General features: G+C 37.7%; 1 protein-coding gene across 3 annotated transcripts in view; it reads left to right on the top strand.

Moving 5' to 3' along the window:
• Positions 1 to 39: 39 nt before the first annotated feature.
• HERC4 (HECT and RLD domain containing E3 ubiquitin protein ligase 4) overlaps positions 40 to 21,300 on the top strand; it is a 34,898-nt gene continuing 13,637 nt past the window's right edge. For 2 of the 3 annotated variants that reach the window (XM_026851916.1, XM_026851914.1), the window contains exons 1-15: positions 40 to 198; positions 317 to 480; positions 1,741 to 2,032; positions 4,744 to 4,903; positions 6,281 to 6,357; positions 8,717 to 8,938; positions 10,397 to 10,488; positions 13,811 to 13,941; positions 14,947 to 15,107; positions 15,495 to 15,571; positions 17,602 to 17,726; positions 18,233 to 18,292; positions 18,821 to 18,932; positions 19,265 to 19,454; positions 20,517 to 20,689. In XM_026851916.1, the coding sequence (XP_026707717.1) occupies positions 1,807 to 2,032; positions 4,744 to 4,903; positions 6,281 to 6,357; positions 8,717 to 8,938; positions 10,397 to 10,488; positions 13,811 to 13,941; positions 14,947 to 15,107; positions 15,495 to 15,571; positions 17,602 to 17,726; positions 18,233 to 18,292; positions 18,821 to 18,932; positions 19,265 to 19,454; positions 20,517 to 20,689 (1,806 nt within the window). In that variant the 5' untranslated portion in view covers positions 40 to 198; positions 317 to 480; positions 1,741 to 1,806. Of the gene's footprint in view, positions 199 to 316; positions 481 to 973; positions 1,172 to 1,740; positions 2,033 to 4,743; positions 4,904 to 6,280; positions 6,358 to 8,716; positions 8,939 to 10,396; positions 10,489 to 13,810; positions 13,942 to 14,946; positions 15,108 to 15,494; positions 15,572 to 17,601; positions 17,727 to 18,232; positions 18,293 to 18,820; positions 18,933 to 19,264; positions 19,455 to 20,516; positions 20,690 to 21,300 lie in introns of those variants that run through there. The other variant, XM_026851915.1, reaches the window with a different exon arrangement.

Here is a 21,300-nt window from a genome sequence, read left to right as displayed (position 1 = left end):
CCCTTGGCGGCGGCAGCGACCCGCGCTTGACGTCACGCGGGGCAGGATCCAGCCGCTGACACCGCGCGTTGGCTTCCGCGGGTACGCGCGGAGGTAAAACACCGCCGTGCTGCGAGATCAAAGTACAGAACTTCTTTGGCTGCCGACCCGTAAAAGAAGAAACCAAAGCAAACCACCTTCTGTGGAAAGACATCCCTGGTCCACAGAAAGGAGAACTTCCCCGCCCTGTGCTCCCTTGGAGACGGACCATAACTCTTGACCCTGGAAACCGCGGAGCGCTCTAACCGCCCGTGTTCTCTGGCTTGTTGTGTTGCAGGTTAAAGCTTGCCTTGCAGTCACTGCTGCAGCTGTGTGGGATCGGTTGCACAGCTATGGCTTAACCCGAGACGTCCGCATTTTGATGTGTCCCCTTCTGAATGTGGTAGGATATAACCAGTGATAGCTAGGGGAAAGCTGATCATGCGTCATCTCCTGAGATAGGTAAACAGAATGCAAAATATTTAAAGCTTTTCCTTTTTTTTTTTTTTTTTTGTTACGAGTTCACAAAACGAAGCATCTGGCTTACTGCATTTTGACTTTTGCAGACAAAAATAGTTCATCCTGTTGTGCTGGTAGGAATTCCACCCTTCTTTGGTTTAGGGAATGCTCAGGTGCTACCAGTTTGCTTCTCGGAGCAGTTTTACATTGAGGTGGTTTATACGCGTTACGACAGTGCAGAATGTAAGGCTGAATTTGTAGCCTTACTTGTAACCTTTATTTGTTTGAATTGAAATGTAAACCACGTTCCATTATTTATGCTGTCTTCCAAATAATGGTCACAGATGAAAATTTACAGCAATTTTACACTGTACTGCATTGACTTTTTTTTAAAATGGCTTTGCAAATATGGGGAAACTTACTGTCGTGGAAGTCTAGTATAAGTAATAGCGAAAACATTATAAATTCTTCATGTGCAATACTGAAGACGAAGGAGGAGTGTAACTTTGTATCCTTTCTAATATGTACAGTCTGTCAGCGCAAATACTAGTAGTTGCAATTTATGCATTCAGGATGGGGGTTTGCATGGGGGAGTTTGTGTATGTGGCCTCCTGTTACTGCAGGGTAACTGTGAACCTGTAGCCTGGGTTGATGCCAGTGCAAGACTGGGGACTTGAGATTTTTCTTTCAAATTGTAAGTTCAGTTGACTCACGGTTGTTTAAATGTAATGATTGACACATCATATTATTCTTTGTGTTGCGTAACTGGGTTGATCAGAGCTGACCAATTTTTTCCAAGCGGTGAGTCAAGTGTTGTTTTTGGGGATGATCTTGAGGCTGTACACAGTGCTTTCTGGAGTCATGCAGCTCCCTGTGTAAAGGAACTAGCCTGTATAGTCTCCTCAAAAGATGGTTGAGGTCATTTCCACTGGCTAGAATTGGTTGTGACTGCCATTTGTATAGATCCGCATTAGGGATTCGAAAAGTTTTGCAAATTAAGTTTTTGAAACAAAGTCTTTTATAAAACTGAGGACCTGCACGTCATAAAGTTGTGTCTGAAATGGGAAGGAAAGCATTTTACTTCAGAGTTAATGTAAATACTGTCCAAGAAAGTAAATCACACTCTTCAAAATTGTTCAGTGCTTCAAGGTATTGGTATATAGACAGTGAATATGTGGATTACATGCTGTGTAGAGGATAACATAAATGTCAGGGACAATACTGAAAAACCATACATTTTCCCTTCTTTTTGTTTTTTAACAGCTACACAGAAGGAATATTCTAGAAAAGTGAAGTTGGAAGATCTCTGTGATCAAGAGAAGCATAAACATGTTGTGCTGGGGAAATGCATCTTTTGGACAGCTTGGATTGGGTGGAATTGATGAAGAGATTGTATTAGAACCCAGAAAAAGTGACTTTTTCTTAAATAAAAGGGTCAGAGATGTAGGATGTGGACTGAGACATACTGTGTTTGTCCTGGACGATGGGACTGTTTATACGTGTGGATGCAATGATCTAGGACAACTAGGGCATGAAAAAGCCAGGAAAAGACCTGGTAAGTTTAGAAGTACTGAATTGTGGAGAATTGTGTGCACAGTAGATCTTCCAAGAATGGGCAATATTTTAAACTTGGAAAGCATTCCTTTGCTCAGATTGCATCTTGTGACAGTTGGAAACAACCAACTATGAAATGTGGCTGTCCCCCCATATCTTTGCCTACCGTGCAGCTGGGCAGTGCCACTATTTCTTATTTCCCGCGTGGAAGCACTTTACCTAAGGTCGTGGGAGACTCAGTGGCTGTTTTTAATCCCAAGGGGAGCTGACCTGCTTCAGTTCACGGATTAGCATTGCACTGTATGTATGGGTTTGGCTACTGGAATATGGTAGAAATGAGTATTTGGCATGCCATAGCTGAGAAACATGCTGTGTGTTTTTAATCATCTAATACGTGATGTAGAGCGGGTCTGATTAAAGCAATGTTCTTAATTTTCTTTAAGGACTAAAAATAAAACTTTTGATAAAAGACTTTTCAGTATAAGCAGTGCTACAGGGAAGAGGTTTTAGAAAACCCTACAGGATGCAATGTAAAACTTCTTTGGGCTTTTTTCTTCTATGTTATATGCGTGTTTCGGCTTCTTGCTAGTGCAGTTCTGTAGCAGAAGTGGGTAAACATCTTGCAGGGACTGCAGAGGAGTGTGCACATGGGTTCCCTTCAGAGCTGTGCATGTGAGTCATATCTGCGTGCTCCTGAGAGATGTGGAACAGTGCTTCTGACAGGACTTGTAGCATAACGTAAGCAAACTGGAAAGGCTTACTAAGAGTTTATTCTAATCACTGTTAACAGCAATTTTACAAGTTACTTGGCACAATAATTGATACAAATATTTCAAATGGAGATAAGGCATTATGCAGTATTTTAGTTCTCCTTTGTTCAGAGTTTTGAATTTGGTGCCAAGTAAAGATTTTTTTTTTTATGTAGTTGATATGTAACTTTGTAAAACTAATTTGGACTTCTATTGGGAAACAGCGAATGGATATTAAAACTGATAAACTTTAATCCTGTGCAAACATCTGTTTCATGATCATGAGTAGAAACCCAGTTTGTCAAACTTACTCTGAATACTTGTGACCCACTTTGAAGATGATGCTGAATTGTCTTTTAAATCTAAAAGTCGCAACAAAAATATCTGACTTAATTTTTTTTTTTTTTTTAAGACAGCCTTCTATGAGTTTTCATGTGTAGTGGACAAACACCAACTATAAATAATTTTTTTTTAATACGCTCAGACACAGCAGTCATCAGGATTGTAATGTCCTCCCTAATTTTTCTTTCATCTAAAGGTTACTGACAGTACTGTTGAATGTTGTAATGTGAAGATGCATTGGGATAACTTTACTGTGCGGTCTAAAGAAGCTCAGTATCTTTACAAATGGGTGGATGATTTCTTTTGAATGTATTTCTGCTAACTGAAGATAATTTTGTCGCCGGCTGCATGTCTTTGCCACCTCCATGTCACCAGTGGCAGTTTAGCTGGGCCGCCTTCTTTCCTCCCCACAGAGCTCTGCTTGCCATAGGGATCGTGTGACTGTTCCTTAATCCATACTAGGCAGAGTCAGCCCGGCTGGTTTAGCAGCTGGTGAAGATAGTCGGAGCTAATCTGCGTGGTGTTGCCTGAACTGGAGAGCACTTGCATGAGCTCTTCCCCTGGCAGAGCCGTGGAGGCTGTAATGGGCAGAACTGGGGTGGTAACTTCTGTAACCAGTCCAGCTGTTTAAAAAAATGAATTTATGTCTGTTGCCTGTGTCACTTTATTTTGGAAACTGAATGCCTGTCGTGTTGTAGATGCTGTTAGCTCCTGTTCTCAAATTGGCTTAGGCTCTGCTGGGCTGTGTTTTACAGTGCATGTTACACTGATAATACACAGGCTCTTTCAGTGGTGTGCCATTCTTATGCAGGAACAGAATTTATGTGTTGGAAAACGGGGCATAAAATGTCCAAGCAGGCTCATATTTAAGGGGACTGTTGAAAATTTGAGCCTTGATGACAGGCCCTGATGATATTTCTTCACTTTGCCGAAAATGTTAGACTTCTGATCACAAATCATAAGCATGAAAACAAACTTTGAGATTTCCAAATGTATTTAAAGGTGTTGATGCAGGCTACTGGAAAAAGATCACAGATACTTTGGTTGCTTTTCAGAAGCATGCACTGTATATCTAGAAAAAACACCCTTTAGGATCTGTTTCTACAGTATTTTGCATTATAAAGAGGACATTGTGTAGCTCATTGCAAAATCAGTAGCTTTAGTCTTTAATTTGGCCTCCCTTGTTTTGCAGGCTTTTTTGTTAATAATGAATAGGTGAATTTAATTTGCTGTGGTGGAATGTTTTCCTCTTACATAATGTCTACACGTGTAGTCATTTGACAGTAATCTGTTTGACCTTAATGTTAACTGAGTTTCTGCACTCATTTTCAGATGGCAAGATTAGAAGGAACCATTATGATCAAGCTGCAGGTTTTGTGCACTTCTGTGTATTTGCTCCAGATACAGTTATTGTTTGGTTACTTTGGAGTGTCCAATTTAATTTCTCCTAGAATAGCATGCCTGTTATTTTAAATAAAGGATGCTTTGGCAGACTTGCGGGCTTACTTCTGTGTCATTTCAGTTGACATCTTAGTACTGAGTCTAACTGTCTTGAACAACACTAGCTTGTTAGTAGCTTTTTTTTTAAACCACTAACTTGTTTTTTTGTTTGTTTTCTTAGAGCATGTTGGTGCACTGGATGCCCAAAATATTGTAGCTGTATCATGTGGAGAAGCTCACACTCTAGCATTAAATGACAAAGGTCAGGTGTATGCTTGGGGTCTGGCTACTGATGGACAGCTTGGCTTGCCGGGAACAGAGGAATGCATCAGAGTACCCAGGTTAAAAATAATTAGTATATACTAAGCTTTTTTTTTTTTTCTTAAAAAGATGTGTTAAATCACATTGGCTAAGCTATTCTGCTGTTATAATTGAAAACACACATTAGAGAGTGTATTTTAGCTATGGCACTTGCATGCTGCAGTTAGTTTCCTGTCTCAAAAAGTCAGTTTGTGTGCGAAGGGTGTTACTAGTTTGCTTGGTTTGGGGTTTTTTGGTTTGTGGGTTTTTTTTTTTTCCTTTTAATAGTCATCTACTAAGCATGAGAGTTATGTTGGAAAAGTAGGATGGGTATTTCAGGAATGTAAATAGGGATTGATAAACGTCAGAGAAGTTAGAGAAATAAAATGTCAAACTTTCAGAGCCAGTTGTGGGAGTACCTTTGAAGAAGGTACATTTGTGATCCAGTCTTTGTAGTTCAGTTTTTACCCTGAAGTTTTTTAGCTGTGATCAAATAATACACCTCCTAGTTATAAAAATGAATGCTAGCCAGATTCACTTGCTTGTTTTCAGAATGCTGTAAGCTTTCCAGCTAGCTGAAGTGCACATTTTTACTGTGTGAATAGGTTCACTGAAATCAGTGGAACTGTCTGTAGCGATATGTTTGTATGTTTGCAAGCTGGAGGTTTTTTAATTTTGTTTTTTACATAGGAAAAAGACACAGAAAAGTAATGGTCCTTGGAACACTTAGTAATTTATAACTTTATCATGGCTATCTGTGACATAGGTATAAATATGAAAGATATAAATAACTAATATAAAGGGTTTTTATTTCTGTATCAAATTTAAAAGTCCACAGGCCTTTTAGAAACTCCTGTTTTTTCTCGTCAAAAGTTGAAAGCATACTGGATTTAATGCACATTTGTATGTATTTGCAACTTCTTTATAATATTGTGCAATACTTAATAGCTCTGTAACTGAAGTTTTGATTGAAGTTAATGTTGGTAGAGATGAAAAATCGAGTGTTCAAATTGTAACAGAAAGTAATTCAGTCTTTAATATTGATATGAAGAAGATTATAAAAGCTTTTTTCTTTTGGAAGCTAGTAAGAATAATTTTCTTCTTGCATCCAGTATTAATTTCCACCATTCAGCTGTGTGACATCTCCTTTCTAGCACATGAACCTCCCCAGTTCTTCATACGGTCTTTCACTGACTATTAATTTGCAAAGAAGACAGAACCTGTCCTTGAAAGTGTTAGAAAAGAAGCAGTTTTGACTTTACTAAATAGCTTCTAATTAAAGTTATCATATTTAAATTAATTTCATATACACTTCAGTGAAAAGCATTCACTTTTTGTGTATCGCCCTTTGGTGTGACTTTATATCTCATAGCATGACCTAGTAGCTTAATTCTTTCTCTGTTTTCTTACCCCAATAGGAATATTAAAAGCTTATCGGAGATCCAAATTGTTCAAGTTGCTTGTGGCTATTATCACTCACTAGCACTCTCAAAAGGTAAGCCAAATTCTCCTGAAGTTTTCTGTAATTTCTTACCAGGTAATTCTAAAAGTTTCAACATTTATTTGGCCTTTTTTAAAAAGGAAATGTTTTTTTAAATCATGCTACCACTTAACACAGGTTGGTAGGGAAGTGTAATTTAATGATGGAAGCTTGAATTTAGAAAATAAATATACAAATGTTGGGGTGTTCTGTGTTTTTTTTTTCTTACTTTTTTTGCTTTTTATCGACTTGCTTTCATGTAATTTCCTTTTTAATTCATTTTTGTACCTCTCCTTTTTTTTTAGTCCCATTTCTTTTTCATCCTTCTAGCATGCCACTTTTATCACTAGTCTATTTTAAGCTGTAACCTCTAGTTATTTGCAGATGACCACTTCCTTGTCTGCTTTTCTATTGCAAAGCCTCTGTTTTGTTGGTGCTTCTATAGTTAAAATGTAATGTCACATTGTGGGTCAAACATCCGTCTTTGAAACTTTGCTGGGGCTACGAGAACATAGTTAGTTGGCCTCACTTGTTTAAGGGTATTGCTTGTCTGGCTAGTACAGCTCTCCAGAAATGAACTTAAATTTGCTGCTGGTTTGTTTCACTGTGACATAGGAGAGTTGTGGCCTAAACTTCCATTTGGTAGAAGTGGCTGCTGGACAGGGTTAATGGAAACTTAGAAACTGAAAACAATTCTAGAAAGGTTGTAGTTTGACAGTGCTTCTTAACAACGTGCGGTTAAAATATAAATTAAATAAGCTGTGGGGAGAGAGACGTTACTTGTATGCTGAATGATTTTTTTTTGTTTGTTTGTTTAAATATAATAGCCCATACTGGCTGTATTTGCCTCGACTTTTCCTGGGCTCATACTGAGTGTTTTCTGTGCTGTCATGTATTCCCAAGTGTGTTCACCATTATAACCTAGTGACCTTTGTTTTCAGGACAGGCAGGCAGAGATTTACAAGTAACCCTTTGCCTGAATTAAGATCAGCAGTAGAATAGGCGGGGTATCAGGATTGTGCTGCTAAGCTCTCTGTTGGTCAAAGGTGCAAAAATACAATAGCAGTATGTAATTTAAAATTCACTCAGTGTTCTAAATAGTTACAAGCTTCAAGTACAGAATCACTATCCTATTGCCAACTCATGGATTTGCAGTTCTGTGTTTCTGTTCTTCACATGCATTGTAGGGTGGTTTTTTTTGTTGTTTACTTTTTTCTGCTTATAAGAGAAGCTGCGGAAATACTTGGGATATAGCATGGGTATGGCCTTAAACACAGACCCACACAGGGAGGGAAATAGGATGAACTTCCTGAATCAAGCATTTTGACATGAGATTTCATAGTACTTGTAGATCTGTATGTGGGATATTGTTCAGATGGATTAGTTCATGTGACTATAAATGATTGGCATAGATTTCTTTGATGTTAGGAAGACTGTTTTGTATAAAAGTGGTGGTTTGTTTTTTTTTTTTTTTTCTGTCTGGTTGCTTTTGTTTTGTTTTTTTTGATTATTCCTGTTTAGATAAATAAAATCTGAGACCTGTATCCCAGGCAACGGGTTTTATTGTTTTTCTGATAAAACTGTTCTGGAAAGATGGAGGTAGGAGAGACACAGGAAACGTTACTGTTTGAGGGCAATAGTAATGTTTGAAACATATTGTATCAGCAAAAGCAAAATATCTTTGTGATTAGGTGTTAGTCTTTAGGATAGTAAATACCTTGGCAAAATGTTGGTTGTTCAGTAGAACATTTTATTTTGGAGGCAGTCTTAACATAATAGCTCTCTGATTTGTGATTCTTCACAATGTTTTTTTTCTTTAGAAGGCATCAAATGACGTTATAAACTTTGTGCTTCATCGATCGTGTCATTAATAACAATATTTTAAAATTTAAAATGTCACTTAAATTGTATGTGAAAAATAAGTGTTACTGTATAAAAGCTTAAATGAGGCTTGTGTTTGGAAATTGGAAATCTTTTGCACATCCAGTATGCACTTTCAACAAGATCTCTGCGTAAATATATATGCAGTAGTGGAACTCCCAGTGGAACAGCATTTTGCTGTGTAATAACCAAACTCAACTTAGCTAACATTGTTGAAACAGGAATGTTAAGAGCAGTTTTGAGGTTTTTGAACATGATTTAAATACTGTCAGTCTGTTTAAATATTTGAGTTGAATGTCTGCAAATTACATGAGAATGCTTAGCTTCAGAAGTCAGTAATTTGTATGCATTTTCAAACTCAAAAATATTTGAAGAGTAACTGTCTAACTTTTAGCTTTTCTTACAGTAAATCAACTTTATATAAGTAAACTAAATTGATTGTATTTCTTGGGGTTTTTTGGGGTTGTTTGTTTTTTTTTTTTCCTTTAAACAGGAAGTGAAGTGTTTTCCTGGGGACAAAATAAATATGGCCAGCTGGGCTTAGGTTACGAGTATAAAAAACAAAACTCACCACATGTGATTAAATCTCTGCTGGGAATCCCTTTTGCACAGATTGCAGCAGGAGGAGCTCATAGTTTTGTACTAACTCTTTCTGGAGCCATTTTTGGATGGGGACGCAACAAATTTGGGCAGCTGGGTCTTAATGATGATAATGGTAAGTAAATATTACTTCAGGAAAATTTTGTGCTGAAGGTCTTGGTTTGTGAATCTAAAGACAGCAGTATTGCTAGAAAAGGAGCAGACAGAACAAACTTTTGTTTGAATATTGTCAGGGAGGGCTGATGTCATGGGAGATTGTATAAGGAAGACATTTTGAAGATTTTGACAGTGTTACGTTGAAATTCTAGCCTGCATGACTTGTTTTCTTTCCCTGTTCTAGATTTTTCTGTGTCTTAAACTTTCTGAATGGGATTGGGTTAAGATACTGTTCAGTAGTTACAGTTTGAACTGAATTTTAAGTAGATGAAATTGCTTGACAAAACCAACAATCTATCAAAACTGTTTGGTTGTCCTTAGTAGACACATTTAAGGCATCTTCATTGTTTTACTTCCATGTGGATGTCTGTTTTAGGCCACTATGATAATAATAATTCACAATTTCCAAAGTTTCCTCTACTAGAGTGTTGATACTCATCAATGATTTAAACAAGTGGTTATGCTAGACATACTTTGTCACTTGTATTGTGTTACGTGCACACTATCTGCGTGCCTGGCTCCGAGGTGGGAGTGCATGCTGTCAGGTTCCTGTAATACACGCTTCAGTGTAGAATAATCTATAGCTGGTTTCATTAATTCAAATGTTCTTACTGGTTCATTGTTCTCAACACCATTTAAAATAAGAAAAATGTGTTGTGGTTAAAATGCGTATCTGAATTAACGCTATAAATGTGGTCACAGTTATGTAATAAGAAAATTACATGTACTTTTCAGAAATCAGATTTTCTTGGGAGACTTCAGTTGCTTCTACGTGTTCTTGGGAATAAGTATCACCCCAGTTTTTTGTATAACATCACTTCTCAGTAAAACCCCTTATTTATGTCTTGAAGGGACTTCTTCAGGCACCTTAGCGTACCTGACAAATTTTAAGACATTAGCATTAACATTTTTTTAAAAATTGCCTTTGTGCAACCGGATGACAAAGTTGATTTGTTTTAGTGATGGAGGGAAGTTAGTTGTGCTTCCTAATTATTCAGCATTCCGTTCTGTTATGCCTTTAGTAATACTGAACTATGACCAACTGATGTCAACTTACAGGAGTGCTTTAAAAACGTGAAGCACATGAACAACTCAAAACAAGTGTCATTTGTTTTCTTTTTTTCACGGTCAATGGCAGGTCTAACGTACTGTTCCGTATTTCTTGGTTTATATGCTGACATATGATCCTATACTAGTGAAAATGAGACTATTTGCCACGAAGTATTTCAGTATAGCAATCTTTCTGTCATAACACTTCCATCTCAGAGATACAGAAGCTCAGTCACGATGATTACATTATGGTAACAACTTTGAAGTGCTTGTTTGACTGGAACTGAGCTAGAATAAATGAGCAAAACTTTGTTTTCTGATTTTTATTTTCAAAGTAAGCCATCTACTGCTGTATTAAACCTTTCAGACAGGTATGTTCCTACGCTGCTCAAGTCACTGAGAACTCAGAAGGTTGTTCATATATGTTGTGGAGAAGATCATACTGCTGCCCTTACAAAGGTACAATATTTAAAGATATGTTTATGCTTAGATTTTTTTTTTTTAATGATTTCAGGAGAAGATGTTATACCTGAATAGGAAACAATAAACAAAATTCTGCATAAAATTTCTTCAAAGTTGATTGGATGAAGTTGACGAAACACTGAAAGAGTGGTTAAATATTTGAAAAAACATCAAATTCAAAAAAAATTTAAAACTACTGAAAGTTCTGACAGATTTGGTGAAATTGAGCATACAAAATACAGCATTTTTGATATGACAGTCCGTGTTGCATTATTAAAGTCATGCAGATATTGGAATTTACATTAGTGTATCCTAAAGAGATTCACTGTTTTCTGTCTGTAGTACCTCTAGCATTGCTGTTATTACTGATTATAACAAGTTAATTTTGAATTTTAATTAAATGCGGGAGGCATTGATGTGTGTAGTTGTTTAAAGTTCTCTTAGTGAATTGCTATTTGCTGCTGTGGTGGGTTGACCTTGGCTGTGCCCACCAAGCTGCTCTATCACTCTCCTCCTCAGCTGAACAGGAGGGAGAAGACAAAAGACTCATGGGTCAAGATAAGGACAGGGAGATCACTCAGCAATGATGGTCACAGGCAAAATGGGCTCAACGTGGGCAAATTAACTTATTGCCAATAAAAAGTCAGAGTAGGGTAATGAGGAATGGAAACACCTTCTCCTCACCCCTCCTTGGGTTGAACTTCACTCCTGGTTTCTCTGTGTCCTCCTGCCAAGTAGTGCAGGGTGATGGGGAATGGGGGTTGTGATCAGTTTATCACACATTGTCTCTGCTGCTCCTTCCTCCTTGTTCTCTTCCCCTTGCTCCAGCTTGGGGTCCCTCCCACGAGAAACAGTCCTCCATGAACTTCTCCCACGTGAGTCCTTCCCACGGGTTGCAGTTCTTCACAAACTGCTCCAGCGTGGGTCCCCCACAGGGTGACAAGTCCTTCCTGCCAGCGAGCCTGCTCCAGCGTGGGCTCCTCTCTCCATGGGGCCACAGGTCCTGCCAGGAGCCTGCTCTGGCGTGGGCTTCCCACGGGGTCCCAGCCTCCTTCAGGCATCCCCTTGCTCCGGTGTGGGGTCCTCCGTGGGCTGCAGGTGGAGATCTGCTCCACCGTGGACCTCCGTGGGCTGCAGGTGGAGATAGATCTGCTCCACTGTGGACCTCCGTGGGCTGCAGAGCACAGCTGCCTCACGGTGGGTTTCACCTCGGGCTGCAGGGGAATCTGCTGTGGCACCTGGAGCACCTCCTGCCCCTCCTTCATTGCCCTTGGTGTCTGCAGAGTTGGGTCTCTCTCATATTCTCACTCCTTTCTCTGGCTGCTGTTGCACAGCAGCTGTTCACATACTCTTGGCAAACAAATAGAAGAAATTGAAGATTTACATAATCCCCTATTAAGTATTATAGTGTGAGGTTCTATGAAAAGTTGGTCATTTATTTTGAGGCCAATTTGGAAAAAAAATCACGTCTTCTGTGTCAGTGCGGCACGTTCATGCAGCGATGTAGGAACTGGTTAAAGTAGAGAACTGAAATGTGTCAGATTGCCTTATACATAACTGTTGGATAAAAGTTTGGAATCTTATTTTTAAACTTTTAAATTTATTTGGAAACTTTCAGGAGCAACATAGAATACTAGTGCTCTTTCTTACACTCATTTTAGTGACAAATAGTGTACTTCAAGCATCAAGTGATAAGTACCTTGATTTTGTGATGGGTAAAGCAATATATACGTGCCTTTCATTAAATGGTTGACTCCTGTACTTTTTCTTTCTGTGTTTTGATAGACTTCCAACATTTAGGTATAAATTAGCATGTATTAACATTTTGATTTTTCCTGTTGTTCATCAATCTCAATAAAATGTATCAATTTACAAACAGAATATTTTGAACTTGGTACTGATAGCAGTAGAAAACAATTCTGGCTGATCAGGATTTGGGCAAGTGACTAAATACCCATTTTTTTGTCTGAATCTGTTGAATTCAGAACATTGTTGTAGAAGGCATTAGAATTTTGAAAGTATTTTTAATTTATTTCTGAAGAAAAAACTAATTTTGGAAATTTTTTTTTTTTAATGTGTTTGAATTTTTACACTGCAGTAAGTTAAAAGTTCTTCTGAAGAATGTGATCTGCCTAAATGTGGTCATATTTTCCGTGTTTATACATGCTTAGTTTTCTGCAGTGAAAGGAAAAGACTGTTCACAAACAATTGCTTTTTGTTCTAAAATATTCTCTCGCTTTGAAAAAGATGTGGCAACTTTATAATCCTAAAATTGCTGACTTGCATTCTGAATATTTTTCCCTTTTTATGTACAGAAGTTAACTTTGGACTTGCTTAAAAGCTGATGGGCTTTACTGTAAATGTTTCTCCAAATTATTTATGTCTCCCATTTGTATAGCTCCATTTCTCTTGCATGATAGGCCTTGCAGAACGAGGGGTCTTGATTTATATCTTTTGTAGACAGTACTGAATGTATGTGCAAGCATTCTTCAAGTCCTTCTGAAATTCAGAAAAACCTGTCACTGTTTGTTATCCTGATTCAGTGAATGAGGCTGTTGGTTTTTCTCAGCGGACGCTGCCATTTTAGTGATGATTTCCAGCAGAGGTCCAGGCTGATGCAGAGTAGAATTGAAAGAAACAGCTTTACAATTTCAAAGCATTTGAAAATGGAAAGTTTCAAAGTTGTTGTAAGGTAAGTTATGTAACTTCTGAAAATGTTTCTGATTTAACATTCTTTCATTACAGTTTTTGGTTAATTTCTTGATTAAATTAATCAAAAACACTTCTAAAAAATTACTTGCCTTACAACAGTGTTGAAATTTTTTCATTTCTTATGCTTTCAAATAATGAAGCTATTTCATTCATACTCTGCATCATCTGCCTGAGGAGGGCAGCTTTGTATTTGGTGATTCCTTTAAAATTTATGTTCAGAATTTGAAAGCTAAAGTATACTTTTTTTAATAGCGTGAGTTTATATACTATTGTAGTTCATCAAGAAAACTGGAAAAGAGGAAAAACAGGGATTAGAATCTATTAATGACACAAGTTAATGGCAGGACTATTGTATAATAATATGGAAATTACAAGAACACGATTTAACACAAACAAGGTAATACTTGACAGCTGTGCCACGTTTTTATAACTGCAGTTAACTTGTGACCCTGCTGTGTCTCAGGGCCCTCTTGTGCATGTGTATTTTCTCTCTCTTCCCCACAGTTCCAAAATCATCAGACAAGGAGATGTATTAAACCCCTATTTCTGTTAAGTTTCTTCTTCTGAGATATACTGTCGTTTTAATGCAAATAATTTATTTGTTTAGGAAGGTGGGGTTTTTACATTTGGAGCTGGAGGCTATGGTCAGTTGGGTCATAACTCCACCAGCCATGAGATAAACCCAAGGAAAGTTTTTGAACTTATGGGAAGTGTTGTCACACAGATCACTTGTGGCAGGTAAGGTCTATTCTGTGTTAGCACTATGAATCTTATAATTAACTTGTTTTGTATAAAACTTCATATGTATTGCAATATGAAGGATTTTTTTCATTTCCCTTGTGGTTAGGGAAGACAAGATGATCTCTAAAAGATATTTAGTAGCTTTATGGGGTTTTTAGAAGCAGTCAGTAGAAGAACTAAAGGAAGTTTAAACTATTAGGCTCTGATTTTCTAAACTGAAAATGTAAATAATCGGTGTTGTTTATTGCTGTCCCTTTGCCATTTCCTATTAAAGAACAAGTGTGTTTGGGGAGCTACATGAGCATCACCGAGGATAAGTGTAAAATTTTGAAATATAACTTGTGTTGTGAAATACCTGTAATACTGTATGGCACTTCAGTTCCTAATGGGTTTTGATTGTATGTGTTATAACACCATGCAAGAAATTGGAAAAATTCCCAGCACACCTGAAAATGCTCTTGTCCAAAGAATTGCATTCGAAGAAGATGAAATGAGGGAGGCAACATAATTTTTTAAGAGTTGGGCGTGCTTTGTTATTTGGGTTAAAGAATATGAAAATTTCAACCTATCTTTCTAGCAGTTTGGTTGGTGCTGAGTGGACCAATTCCCTTTTAATAGTTTATGTAAGTTCAATACTGGTTCTTCCCAGGCTCGTGATAGGACAGAGGGTGTTTCGAGTTACAGGGATGGGAGGGGCAGGGAGATGCAGCCAGTCTGGTAGAAACTTTAGATTTCTGAATGTCTAGACATACGCTCTAAAGGTCAGACTGAGGCTAAGCAGGGGTTCAAGGTAGAACCTGGCAACTCCATTCTGTGACCTTTTCCATTAAAATGGAATATTGCCTATTGGAGTGTAAAGGGAGCATTGTCAGTGGCAGTTCATTGCTCATAGAGAAGTGGAGTGTTTGATACGCCAGGACCTTTAACATACTGTTTAACACAATTCTTAGGCTGGCCTGCACAAATGCTTAGGTTTTTGTTACTGAATTTCGTTTGCCCTAGGCAGCACACTACTGCGTTTGTCCCTTCATCTGGAAGAATTTATTCTTTTGGACTCGGAGGTAATGGGCAATTAGGTACAGGAACAACCAGTAATAGGAAAAGTCCCTTCACAGTAAAAGGAAACTGGCTTCCATATAGTACTCAATGCCCGATAACCGCAGGTAAGCAACATCTAGCATATTTACTTCTTGGATTCCTGTTCCTTTATAGTGTCTTACAGATGTTGAGATTGAAACTAAATATGGGCTATAATAACTTTATTCCAAACAGTTTGTCTTCCCTGTGCTCTATTCCTTAACATCCATTTCTGCTGTAGGAAATACATGCTGCTTGGTGCTGTGGGGTTAGGTCCTTTGTTAGCACTAGAGCTAAAGCTTAGAGCTGTTATCCTTTACCTCTGTTAAAGACAGTCTTAACTATTGTATTGCAAAGATCTGCTGCAGCAAGGTTATGCAATGAAGGAACCTATTTCTTCTTCTGATTGCAGTGTTTTAATCGTTTCTCAAATTCATGTTTTCACAGTTGCCTGTTTTTTATTCCTATTGCAGACAGTGAGGAGTGTTATTGTGTAAAGAGAATTTTCTCTGGTGGGGACCAAAGTTTTGCACACTACTTTTATCCACAGGTAACAAATTAAATATACTTTGGTTCTAAAGCCTGTCAAATTTTAGGGTTTTTTGATGCTTCTTAGAAGATTTTCATATTGAAAGTTCATGACTACGTTGTAAAGTTCATTACAGCAGTATGGAAGCACAAGACACTAAGTCAGTTTAGCAATTAGAGGACTTGGATCCAGTAACTGAGTGTTAGCTGTCAGTAAGCTTGGGGCTTTTTGGCATAAGCTTTTCTCCTAACTGATGGGTGTGTGCACTTATTTTCCTTTTATTAAGGAAAATGTTACAGGATATTTTTGCTCTTCACCCCTTCCCAGTCCTCCTTAGTAACTCCTGACTGCAGCTTTGCTGTCCTTTGCTCTGTAGCCATTTTAGCATATCACAATGATGAGGAGACAAATGGAGCTTTTTGTTAAAAGGTACAGGTGGTGACATAGTTTGTTATGTGATAGTTTTATGCCAGTCTGAAAACTTAAGTTTTAAAAGGACAAGAATTGATCTGTTTAAATTCTAGTATGGAAAATAAGTCTGGAAGGACTTTACAGTAAAACGGGCCATGTGGGAGTGTGAGGGAAAGGAAGTGCCGTTAGAGGATGAGTTGGGAGTTAAAAACAAGGTGAAGATATATGGGACTTGTTTCCAATATAGCCCAGCAGATACTAGACCATAGGCATTAATGAAACCTCAAGAGTTGAGTATGTGGGGTGAAGACTATTTTGGACATGAAGGAAAACAGATTTTACTGGGAAATGTGTCTGTTGTCAAGGAAAACTGAGTGCAGGTCAGGCTTGCAGCAACCTTTTGCTCCCACAACCTGTTGTGGTTGTACATAATTAACAATTTCTGTAGTTGTGGGTTTTTTTTCTGAATTCTGATTGAGTTGTACCTATTGCTGTGTTTGACAGAACCTTGCTTAGCAGGTGTAGACTGGAAAAATTACTGATAATATAGGCTCAATACTTCTCTATTAAAACCCCTTTCTTATAAACCTTCTCACATGCAATTTTCATAATTACTGAAGTGGATTCTGGCTGACTTAACTGAGGTGAACTGGAGACAATGAATGCAGTTATTGTGGCTTGTTCTGTACAGAAAGTATTAGCAACAGATGAACTTTGATGCTGCAAGAGTATCCCATTTAGTTTGGTAATTTGTATTGAATTCTTTCAGAGTTATGCAACTACTGTACTCCTGGGATTTGTGTGCCCTTGCCCGTTAAGGGGTCTCATACCAAAATCTGTTTTCTCGAGTTTGTTTTTGGGCAGCTCAGTTCCCTGAGTTGTTTCACTGTGGGTTTAAATGATACTGTAGCTGGACACAAGAGAAACTGCATGAGCGTTTCTCATCCTGATCCTGTAGGATGGGATCAGAAGTACTGATGTTTGACAGCAGCTAGTCATCATTATACTGAGTCAGCTACACTGTCAGACCGCACTCTTGGGAGAAATAGGTTTCCTTTTACTAGTTTAACCTTATTTTTGGTGCAGTTGGCAGGATGATCTTGATTCTGTACCTCTTTAGTATTGGAAATCTTACTGGAATTCATTTGGTATGAGCAGCACATCAAAATGCAGCTCATCTGATGATGCAGTAAACATGCAGAGAAACATGATTCATTCTCAGAGGAGTCTGATGGGAGTGGTGTGGGAAAGCAGCTATCCAAAAAATTGAATGGCTCCTTTTCTGTACACTCACAGCTTGGCAGTGAGCTAAACTGCTCATAGTGACTCGGCGGAAGAGATGCTTGTTTAGTGCTCATCGTGTAGAAAAGTACTGTGTGTTGAGGGAGTTTACCATTAAGTGAGCTGTGATGTGAATTAACAGACTCATCTAGGTGTTTTTAGTGTATGCTCTGCTTTCATAGTGAATGTAGAACTGCTAGAATACAGTAAATTTATCTTTGGATTTATTTCACAGTAATAGTCAGGGTAGGCAAATTGTCAGTCAATGAAAAGATAAAGAGCTCAACCACAGGATTGATATTTTTTTTCTGGAAAGCAATTTTGTGTGTCTGATTCTTTACGCTTTCTTTAAAATTTAGAACATGGTGCCACCAGATGATTTTAGGTATCCTGACTTTTTGAAGCAGATCTGGACTGTGAATGAAACGTTTATTCAAAGATTGCTGACTTTCCCATCTGGAAGACTTCCTGTAGAGATAGCTAAGTGAGTGATGTTGAGGAAAGAAGTTGTCTTTCAAAATTTTACTTATAAATTGGGCATGAATGGGGTTTTGTATATACATAGCAAGGTTATTTTTAATGACTGGTTTTATTATGTGCAGAGCTTTTGCTGTGCTTTCATTGTCATGTTTGTCAAGTAGTTTAGCTACTTTGGTCTGTCATCTGTCACATTTTAGATGACTATACAAGATTAAGCATCTAGTTGCACACTGAAAAATAACAGTACATGCGAAGAAATATGAGAACAAAATATTGCTTCTACTTTAATAAAGGAGGATGCAAATAAATTAAGAGTAAATTGCAAGACTTGCTTTGATTTGAGCTGTCTTAAGCACTGAGTCTTGAATGGAGGTTTTATCTGTGCTGTTTAGTCATACTAAAGTCAGTTCTATCCTTTGTACAATGGAATTTATTAGGGATTAAATACTTTAAAAAAAATTGCAAATGCTGTAAAAATAAATGTAACTTATTTCATATGAACAATTTCAGTGAAATTGATGGAACATTCTCCTCAGCTGGGTGCCTGAATGGGAGCTTTTTGGCTTTGAGGTGAGTGGTCAGTCTTGCTAACGAGTATTCCTGTGAACAGAATTGATGATGGCTACCTTCCTAGTGTCTCTTGTTTCAACTGTAAGACTTTCCCAGTATGTCCTTATCTTACTGTTACTCTGATACCCGCAGTTTAAACTTCTAGCTCCTTTGGTGCCATGTGGTTTGTCAGCTGGCCCCAATGCAGCAGGTCTCCTGCCAGTCTGAGAAGTGTGTGCTGCTTGGCTGCTGCTCTGTCAGCCACCAAAACTCATGACTTCTCAGCCACAGGTTGTATATAACTCAAGGGGGATATATTGCACAGGCTGATTTAGATCCTAGCATTTTTATGTGATTGTTCTGCAGTTAGAGGAGATTTTTTTTTTTTTTTCAGTTGCTTCAAAGGTCATATGGGAAATGGAAGTCTGATACTGCAATCTCATATTTTAATTCCTTAGTAGGGCTAGAAACTCAAGATAGAAAAAAAATCTTGAGTTGCTGAGAATACAGCATTCAGTCTTTTTCAATATATATTTCTTCTTTCTGCAGCAATGATGATCATTACAAAACTAGCACTAGATTCTCAGGGGTTGATATGAATGCTGCTAGACTACTATTTCACAAGCTTATACAACCTGACCACACTCATATATCACAACAGGTTTGTGCTGCATATTTTCCTTATGTTTGGGATTATCTTTCTGCATTACATCTATCCAGAAATACTCTTGTTTATGCTTGCTCTGACCCTTTTAATAACTTTCTTTACTCAGTAATATATCGACTGCAAATATGTAAAACTGGATTGTATTGTGACAATTAGGTAACACATTAGCATATTGTATTTTAATACCTAATATACTGGGGTTTTTTCTAAATACATAATAGTCTAAACTCCTGATGATTGTTTTCTCGATTATTTTTTATCTAGGTGGGCATTTGTTTAAATTCACAATTGTTTTAAAATAAATGGAATTTTATGATGTGCTGTAGGTGGCAGCTAGTTTGGAAAAGAACCTTATTCCCAAATTGACCAGCTCCTTACCAGACGTTGAAGCTCTGAGGCTGTATCTCACTCTACCAGAATGCCCACTGATGAGTGATGCAAACAATTTCACAACATTAGCTATTCCTTTTGGAACAGCTATTCTGAACCTAGAAAAAGCTCCTCTGAAAGTTCTTGGTAAGAAACTGAATTCTTTTCTGTTAAAACTAAGGATCTCCAGATGAAAATGTATAGAAATTCCACTAGTGAAGACGGTCTCAGCAACACCTGCTGTGTATTTACAGTCTGATAGAATTCCTCAGTGAGAAAGTTAAGGGTTAATATAGCTTGATGTGTAAGAAAACACCTATTGTCTTGCTTCTGGGTGGGTTAACTGGCCATCCACGTGAATTCATCTGGTATTGTAATTTTTGGACTGATTCCATTTGGGAGGAATTAAACTGTGTACTTTGAAGCATATTTGATACGTGTCTTCACACTTTAAAGTGAAAATTATGTGGTCAGGCAGCTAACAAGCTCTAAGCAATTTACAGAAGTGGTGCAGAGCAGATGTTAAATTGCCTTTGTTTTGAATACAACACCTGTTCAGTTACTTCTGAGAAGTTCATGTTTTCTCACTGATCCTAAGATGTGGTCTTAAATACATAGCTGCGAACAGCTCTATTTTCTTTAACTCCCTTACACATTCATTTATTGTGACTCCTGTCACCTCAAATTCAGCTTAAGGAATTGAGATTCCAGAATATTTCCTTTATAATTGGTATCTTTTTGAGAGGGTACTCAATTTTTTGCTTTGTAACCCACCTCTTGTGGTTTTTGTTAGTTTTTGGTGAGAGTAATGAAAAGCAAAATGAGAATTTCGTTGAACTGTAGGTCCTTTCCATCACTTTCCATTGCTCTCAGGATTGTTTGCTTAAAGTCATGGTTTCAGGGTTTGAGCTTTCTGGTTTTATGTCAGATATTACTTTGTGATACTGTCATGTAATCCGGATGAACAAACTTAATTTAAAGAGTTGGTGTGTAACAATAGAGCATTTGAGGAGAGGTTTCATTATTTATACAAAGAGGAGTTTGCTTTTTAAAAGACAGCACTGCTCTTGCTGTGTTAAACTTTTTTTTTTTAGTGTCTTTCCTAACTGACCAGTATGCTTTCTAGCAAAACATGTTTTTTTTGTTAAAATGATAGCATAATGTTGTAGTGGCAAATACTAAGTTTATGTGCTTACCATTTTTTGACAGAAAATTGGTGGTCGGTACTTGAACCTCCGTTGTTCCTCAAGATAGTGGAACTCTACAAGGATGTAGTAGTCCACCTTTTGAAGTTGTGCAAGATTGGCATTCCAGCTTCTGAAAGAAGAATACTTACCAATTTTCTACACACGGCTTTCAGAGTTCTGGAAATACTGCATAGAGTATGTTTACGTCAATTTTCACCAGTTACTTATTGTTTGTTTTTGTCAGCGTCTGTGTGCTGTGTAGATGTTAAAAGAAGTTAAGTTACCAAAGAGTTTTAAATACTCAGACTTGCATCTACAAAGATATCTGTAGTTGTTCCATCTGGACCTATGAACCATTGGAATTCTGGATTCCAATCTGACATGTTGATGGAATTACCTCTTTTCTTGGGAACACAAACTGACCCAGTCAATTGGATCTGTGAGGGTATGTTGGAAAGAATTGCCTCCTAAGCTTGAAATGATAGCAAATAATATCACAAATGGAAGATGAGAGCAAGCTGTATTTTGAACAGGAAAGATCTGCACAGTTTTACCAAACATTTATTTCATGGGTTTTTTATTCCATTTGTTAGTGTTTTAACTTAATTCATTAAAACTAACGAATTTATGAACTTTGAACAAAAATAGCCCAAATTGTTTGGAGTAACCAAACTGTAACCAAAGTAACCAAACATCAGAGTGCATTCTCTAGTTGCTGCTGAGGTTTCCCCTCCTACCCCCTAATTTTTTCCCCTCTGTAGTTTATTGTAGTCCTATGGCATTTTGTGTTTATATGCTGAAAGCGT

This window comes from Athene cunicularia, assembly GCF_003259725.1.
Source record: "Athene cunicularia isolate RWA chromosome 6 unlocalized genomic scaffold, athCun1 chr6_part2, whole genome shotgun sequence".
In the NCBI taxonomy this organism is placed as follows: Eukaryota; Metazoa; Chordata; class Aves; order Strigiformes; family Strigidae; genus Athene; species Athene cunicularia.
This window is presented reverse-complemented; position numbering and strand designations above follow the sequence as displayed.